The 8,480-nt window shown below is 43.3% G+C and overlaps 1 protein-coding gene across 1 annotated transcript; it reads left to right on the forward strand.

The window, feature by feature from the left end:
- Positions 1 to 2,953: 2,953 nt before the first annotated feature.
- Positions 2,954 to 6,603, forward strand: LOC116377742 (vesicular, overexpressed in cancer, prosurvival protein 1; the record flags this gene model as incomplete). The annotated part of the gene is made up of 3 exons (XM_031839455.1): positions 2,954 to 3,086; positions 3,338 to 3,471; positions 3,615 to 6,603. Coding segments are annotated over 3 exons (473 nt in total), but the record flags the coding sequence as incomplete, so codon positions are not given.
- Positions 6,604 to 8,480: the final 1,877 nt, after the last annotated feature.

Genomic DNA, 8,480 nt, shown 5'->3' on the forward strand with positions numbered 1-8,480 from the left:
TATATATATATATCTCTCTCAAATGTAACAGAAGCTTATGAAGCTCTTACGTGTTGGCTGGAATACCAAATAGAAGCTAAGAATCTACACTGAGCTGCAGAGCTGTGTTGAGTCTCAGCGGGTTCATCCGCACGTGCAGCCCTTGCATCAAAATTCTAAGTATGCGTCAATGGGATTTCCAAACCTATTGCTTACTGGAGCTTTAAACTCTGGCAGTGGTTTTAAGAAGTTTATTTTACTGATTCAGACAGATGACCGGCTTCTCCCACAGTTCCAACTTTCATCCATTTAGCTTGCTTTCCTGCTACTGGCCATGGAGAAAGGGAGAGCACCCGGGAGGAGAGATTACCGTAGTAATGAAAACCAACTCGGAGGGAAGTACTCCTTTCTCCTTCACTGTTTGTTGGGGGGGGGGGGGTTCTCTTGAGCTTCAACTACATCAGAATCCAGTTTCTTTTCCGAATAACAATCCACGTGTTCACATATATCTGTGACAAAGAGGGAATGAAAAGCTTGGTGCACGGCGTCTGTCGAAGCGTACTGTATGTCCACACTGCTGACACACTCTACTTCTGTAAAGTAGCTTTGTCTCCTCAAAGGCACAAAGAGAAGGGACACGGTGCTGAAACCACATTATTGTCTGCTTCAGCAGGAGCTTTGACAGGTGTTTCCAGGGACAGTTGTTTTCAGTAGAAGACAGTAGAAGTGAATGAGCATATTTGAACCAGGTTATTGAACATAACTCAGTAATTATTCACAGATGTAATCAATGCATCCAGAGCTTGGAGACTCTCAGGTTTGAATATTCACGTTGCTCTCAGTGTAACAATTTATTTCAACAGCACCGCAGACGGCAGCCTCCGAAATAATCCGAAAGCAGGACTGTTGTTACGGTACATTAGCTTTAGCTTGCTCATCCTTAAAGGGCCCGTGCTTAGCATTTTAGGGGATCTACTAGCACAAATGAAATACAACATCCATGACTATGTTTTCATGAGTCACCCGGGGGCCGATATGTCGGAACTTGTAATGCTGATCAGAATGATCCGAATAATGAAACCTCCCTTCTCTCAGTCAGTGATCAGCAGGATGTTGTCTGCTTTCATTTCGAGATCAGGATCCTTTGGGGACTCAAAGAACCAGACTAGTTCTATCGTGAGTCTAAACTCTTCACCATTCCTCCAGTAACGAAGAACATTTACAGAGTTTTTGCAAACAGGCGGGCGGGGTTTGGTACTTGTTTTAATATTACTGCAGACTCTGGGGCCTCCAGGGACAGCAGCTGCTCATCCTGATCTAGTGTTGAAATGCTAGACAGGACTGGGAGTCTGAGGTATGCACTGTCATGCTGGCTATCCACAGTCATCTATCTCACACACACACACACACACACACACACACACACACACACACCTGGTTATTGCTCAGCTGTGTTAGTGCAGGTTTACTGCTGCTCACCATACACTGATCAATCACAGTTAGCCTCTGTTCTGAATACTTGGCTCCCAGGCTGCCGGCTTGCCGTTTACAATGAAACCATTTCAAGTTTGTTTACGAAGCAGAAACTGTGATGAACGGCAACATCAGAACCCGCTTTATTGCCAAGAAGGTTTTCACTTACAAGGAATGTGCTTTTGGAGTTTGGTGAATATAATAAGAGAACATGAGAATGAAAGCAAGCACTGCAAATGTAAAGAAACATAAATAGAAAAGGACACATTGAAAATATGAAGAATATAAAATAAATGGAAAGTATGAATAGAATATGTGCATCATCTTAATTGCCTAAAAGCAGCATGAACAAAATAAATGTTATTGCAACATTTTATTGCCAAAAGGGACGACGTATTTCATCTTGTGTCCCAGTGTAAAGTTTACGACTTAGCTCACCATCACAATCTACCGCCTATCTGAAATTTCTTTAAATTAAAGTAGTTTTTTTTAGTAAACATCCTTTTGAATGAAATACAAACTAACTAATGAAATAGTCATAATTATAAGCTCCCCTGTGCATCATTTGGATAACTGAATAGAAGAGAAAATAACACCCTTGTCTTGCATGATAAATCCTTTATTTTATTTAAATCAGGAATTGCTTTTAACTTTCCTACCATGATAGAAAGCTGGACAGCTCATTTGAGGATATGCACGATTATCCCGATAATGGAAATTCATGACAATACTTCACCACAACTTGACACAATGTATCTTTTTACCGTGGTCCACGATGATATCATACCATTAGGGTATGGAGGGGTAGCGGTGATGTAGTAATTGGAAGGGTCCCGGTTTGGATCCAAGCCCTCAGGAAGAGTGCCAGGCTGTGAAAGGAATTCTACATAGTGGCCGAACAAAGGAACTACATTTCTGGGTCCATCACGTGAGGTGAATCAACTTATGAACACTTGAATAGCCCTTATTTAAATCATTAGGTCCTAAAACTTGTCAAATCCATTAATAGTACAAACCCAGAGTTACTTTTCTCCCTCCGTTCATGGGAAGGATCGAAGGCTGGGAGGCTGGGAGGCGGGAGGCGGGGTTAAAGATACCGCTAGTGCGCTTGCTGTCTGGGGCCCATGGATGCAAAAGATCGCTTGAAGATCCGGGTAATTTACATCTGGTTTTTATCCTCTGAAGTCAAACTGTTTTTGCTTCATGCGCCACTAAGCAGCTTTGATGGGAAAGAACGGGGCGCTGCCTCCAACGGTGTATCCAGTTCTCTTTTTTTTACATCCATGGTTTGGTCCCCCTGCTCCTGCAAAGAGAGTGTTGTAATGTCCTTGAGCAAGACACTGAACTGCTCCTGATGAGCTGATTGGCACCTTGCATGGTAGCTTCTGCCATCAGTGTATGAATGTTTGTGAATGTTGTGAAGAGCTTCTGGTGTTTGGTAGACTAGAGCAGAACTTCATAAAGTCCACTCACTATATCGTCCCATCCCTTTGTTGTTAAGGACCGGTGTATATTCTGAGGCTAACTGCTGACCTGTATGCCTCTCTGTGTTGTAGATGTCGCTCCTATGAGGACTGCTGTGGGACTCGCTGCTGTGTGAGAGCCCTGTCCATCCAGAGACTATGGTACTTCTGGTGAGTTACAGAGAGACGGTACACTCTTTTGCTTCTATGTAGTACTTTGTTTTGACTGGCCATGAGTGTTCCTCTGTGTCTGCTTGCTGCGTTGCAGATGATACTTTTAAACATTTAATCATTGACAATGACGTTGGGCTAAAGCCTGATCTTTTCTTCCATCCTCTTCCTGCTCCCGCTGGACAAGCACGGTGTGTTGATGGTGTTTGGTTGGTGAAAGGTCTGACATGTCCTCTGTTTGTCCCGTTCAGGGTGCTGCTGATGATGGGAGTGCTGTTCTGCTGCGGTGTCGGCTTCTTCGTCCGCAGAAGGATGTATCCGTCCCCTCTGAGAGACGAGGCAGCCTTCAACGTCTCCTTCACCAGGCACCCTGCCACCTCCCCAGGTACAGCAGGATTCAGACTCTCCACTAAGCCACAGTTGCCTCCAGTTACCAGGAGCATCAGTTCAGACCAGTACTGTGCAAGTACAAGGAACATGTTGCCAAAGTCTGGAATAAAACTCAAACCGTTCTCCTTTTCTTTCCAGTTTCCCAGCAGCCGGGGAGTATGCAGGGCTTCGGGGTCAACGGGATGACTGGTGGCGACCCGGGGGTCACCCTCACACACCCGGCATACCCACCACAGCCTGGCTCCGCCCATATGATGATGGGCTCCTACCCACCGCCTCCGTCCTACTGCAACCACCCGCCTCCGTCCTATGAACAAATATTTCAAAACAGCGACAAGAAGTAACTTCCGCAAGGTACTAAAGAGATGGAACTTGACAAGTGGAAAAAAGGGAAGGAAGGAGGCAGTGAGAGGAAGTTCAGTTGGAGATGAGGGAGAGGAAGGCCTGCCAAATGTCTTCAACTCAACTTTTTGTGGATGTAAGACTTGGAAAACGCACACAATGTCTTGTCCTGTGGAAAAAGACCAGAAGAGGCCCAGTAACCAGACACACACACACACACACACACACACTCGTTTACTCACGCACACTGCTTCATCTGCTCCTGATTTACGTGGATCCATCTGTACAGTGATCGTGCCGGCCTCGATGAACTTAAAGACGAGCGAGGAAGCACCCGTTCAGGTTCTGGATTCACCCCACTGTCACCTGTTCTCCTCCACCCTCCCGATGTAACTACAGCTAACCCTGTACAGCAGTGAACAGGAACTCATCATGTGTTAGAATGCTTCACGGGAAGTCTTTTAATAACTCTTCAGGAATATTTTCAACTGAACAGCTGAGAAGTGTGATACACGTTATTATAAAAAAAGACATCTCTGTACAAACCGTCCATTTTCAAAGGATGACACCGACTTATTCTCCATCCAGCATTTTACTGCAAGATGGGCCCTTTACTAAATGATGACTTCTTGATCCATTTTTTATTACGGTATGTGTAGTCCTGTTATGTAACGACGTAAGGAGCTGCTCCGGCAGTCACCGAAGGAATCGGACGAGGACAGACACTGCCAGTGGTTCACATGTTACCGTACTGTTGGAGAGGAAGATCGCGTCAGGAGCTACAGTGACTGACGCGGGCTATTCCTGGCCAGCTAGTGCGTTGGTGGTTAGCTCACCAGCAGTTCACTAACTAGCCCTGCTGATAAGGTTTCTACGTCACCAAACGTTTTCAAATCAAACATTGAAAGAGTCAAAAGACACCACCTCTGATGTGAGCAGGCCTTTAGCCCTGAATTAGCTACTTTCCTTGTGTTATTTGGATCAGTTCATTAGCAAGTGAACGCTGATTCAAACCAACTGTCTATAACAGTAGCTCCTTCCTAGATGAGCTGAATTGAATGTTCAGTACTGGTGTTCATATTGGATTGTATTTCGATGTTGTTGCTTGTGATGGAGGCTTTGCAGCATGTGGACACTTCTGGAGTACCTCCAACTCAGAACTGCAATCAGGACTAAAATTACTTAATTTGTCCAGCCAACAGTCTAAAACCCAAGACAGTCAATGAACTGTCATATACCACAAAACCAGCAGCAGATTCATGCTGGTGCTGTATGTGTGGAGGAAACAGCAATGATCTCCTCTGTGTGCATGCTGTACTCGCAGAGTGACACGTTGTTTGTTGAACAGCAGCCGCTTTACACTAATCAACAGCATCTAACAGTAAGACGAGCATAGCATCAGCATATTTTCCATCTTGGTCCTTCTGCATGGACGGACAAACAGGATGTGACATCACACAGTAGGCCCACGTTATGGAGAAGCATTTAGATCCCATTCAAATAAGTCAGTAAACATGTAAAGGGACGTATTCCCATAAATAAATGTGTGTACAGATGTTTGAATCGTACGGAGTGAGACAAGTGGATGCATGTGGTCATTCTTCTTCTGCTCTCTGACTGTGAGGTCGCTGTTGTAGCTGAGGCTGGTGGATGTGCTGTGTAGGAGCTGCAGCGGTGATCCGTGCTCGTCCGTCCACTCGGCTCATTTCTCTGAAGCATGGCTGTTGCATCTCTCCGTGCACGTCCGATGGAAACAAACTGAAGGGAAATCAGTCGAGACAGCATGCCTTTTGTTCGGCCGTTCACATGACCTGGACCGGATTTAACTTTAGATTTTTCTCCTGCTGCAACAAACATCTCAAGTACATTTAAGATACAAATGCTGAATTCTTTGTCACGGTGAAAGGAAGCTGCGACGGTAACACCGTTTCTGCCTGAGTCGATCAAACCTTGATTGCAATCCAGTTTTTTCAATGCGTTTCTTTTCTTAAATATCCGATAAACATCATGGGAGAGCTGCTATCCACACCATGAAGCACAACTAGACTGAGGAGGGAGAAACCTGCGTTATAAGCAACGTCTGCCAGAAAGAAAATTATTGACTTCGAAGCTGCGAATGTGGTGAGAAAAGAGTTCACTTTTCCTCCAACATTCTTTCTCACATCTTTGTCCAACACCTGAGGTTTGTAAAGAAAAAGGTAAAGGGATACATTGAGCTGGAGCTAGAAGGCAATTATCTTAGCTTAGCATAAGAGCCGACATCTTTTATTGGGAAACAACAAAACAAAACAGAAACGCACATACCAATACAAGGTCAATAATGACCATGTTGTTCCCATTTGTTTAATCAGACAACTCTGCACAGCTGTTATTACGTTTCTGATTGTGTTGGCTCACGTTTGTTGTTGTACGGTGTGTTTGGCTAGCCGCTAACGGCTAACGTAACTACCAGTACACACACTGCTGTTCTGCTGCTAGGCGGGCAGGCCGCTTGCTGAGCTTTATTCTGTTCTTGGCAAGATTGGACGACGTGTCTTATATGACGACTTCGAGTCAATTGTCTGCATACATCGCCGCTTGTTTCTGAGTTTGAACGAAGTGTGTTTTACTGCGTCTGAACAGTCCATTGGTGTCTAGACGGGGGGATTAAAAAAGCGTGGGATGTATTCATTCAATCGCACACTACAGCAGTAGTCACAGGTGGAGATCTGAATTGTATATGTGTGTGTGTGTATGTGTATGTATATATGTATGTGTGTATGTGTATGTATATATGTATGTGTGTGTATGTATATGTGTGTGTATGTGTATGTATATATGTATATGTGTGTATATATATATATATATATATATAAAAAAACCAAATAGCCATGAAATACGGAAACTTAATCCCACACTATTCATCATTTTTAATGCCGTTTGTTGTGTATAGGTGCGGCGCTGTCCAGGGTCCTGAATAGGTGCGGCGCTGTCCAGGGTCCTGAATAGGAGTGGATGAGATCAATAGGCAGAAGGACATGACATATTCCGCTTCTAAGCCTTCTTCTTTTCACTTCATCTCACTGCCTGGGCTGAGAATAGATCTACACTGACAAGGGCACCATTTCTATTTTCATTTCCCTTCGTTTATAAAGACAATTTCTGTTGAGCTACTGCTCTCAGCGAAGCCCTGTCATTTGTTTCATATGTCAGTTTATTTATAGGCCTTTATATGATTTGTTTTTACACAGCTTCAACTATTCTGGAATATTTGTCACTGAAGCTTCAAGGGCCCCAGAATGTTATTTGGGACAGTGGACCTTTAAAAGCACAATGTGTTATTTTTACACTTCTGTATTTGCACAGATACACAACTGAGGTTTAACATCTTCAATAATTAGCTTTCCAGGCGCTGGTGGTGAGCTAGCTGTTTCCCCCTGTTCCCAGTCTTTATGCTAAGCTAGGCTAACTGCCGGCTGGCTGTAGCTACATATATCGACAGTGATGACACTGGTATCAATATTCTCATCCAACAACAAAGTAAATAAGCATATTTCCCTGAAATATTTAACTAAGCACCAGTATTTCTTTAAAGTGGTACTATCCGGTGAGTTAGTATTTGCAACATTCTTCCTGCAACACATATCAGTCTTGAGTTTGATGGATCTGTCTCTGTAAAGTATCAAACTGACTGTATCCTAACTGTCACATAAAAGAAGCATAAAACATAAACGAGTACTTGAGTGAAACCCAGATCACAGTTGAATTTACACTCGTTCACTGGTTCCTTAGCTTGTTTGTACAAAGCTCCAGTGTGTACAGAGATGTGGTCATTTTGTAGAAGAACACGATGACTGGACTTTAGTGGTGCAGTAAATACCTAGATGATGATGATGATGTGGTTTCAAGAGGTATTATAGTTTTGTCTCCAACGCCGTCCCATCACTCTGAAAACAAAGGGCCTCGTGCATAAACAGTCATCGTTTTCTTCTGAACCTCTTCCTTTTTTTCTGTGAGGTTTGCTTCAATCACAAGAGCTCGCTGTCAAACCTCTCAGCCATGATGAGCACACCACACTGATACATTGCGCCCCCCCCCCCCTTCAATCGTACTAATATTCTTAATACGCAAATGGAGAGACTGGGGAATGTGACAGGTTCTCTTAAATCAAAGTTTGTTTGGTTCTGACATTAAGGACTTTATGAGGACTGAGGACTTTGAGTTATTGTATTTACATCTGGTGGCCGTAAAAAGGTTTAAGAGCTTCTGAACAACAGGCTGTTGATGTACCTTCTTTTTTTTTTTTTTTTTTTAAAGGGAAATACACGATGTTGTGGCTTGCATGGCTCAATTAATTCAAAAGCGATAAAACAAAAGGAAAATAAAATATGTGACAAAATCACATGTTGATCCTTTTTAATATGCTCTCTTGGAAAATATACATTTTTTTTTTCTTAATGGAAATGATTACCTGAGGGGGTGATTAATATGGAATCCCAAGATTTAAATATGATCAAAAGCTAATTTCAGGGTACAGTAATCTGGCCTGTAGTTCTGCTATTACAAACAATGTAACTTCCTTTACAGCAGCTCTCAGATCACCATATGCTTGAGGCAGTTATTGATACCATTTCTTGTTACTTTGTTCTGTGAGGAACCTCCGTCCTGTCTCTTTTTGTATAA

Source organism: Anarrhichthys ocellatus, unplaced genomic scaffold (genome assembly GCF_004355925.1).
Source record: "Anarrhichthys ocellatus isolate YVR2014 unplaced genomic scaffold, GSC_Weel_1.0 scaffold1626, whole genome shotgun sequence".
NCBI lineage: Eukaryota > Metazoa > Chordata > Actinopteri > Perciformes > Anarhichadidae > Anarrhichthys > Anarrhichthys ocellatus.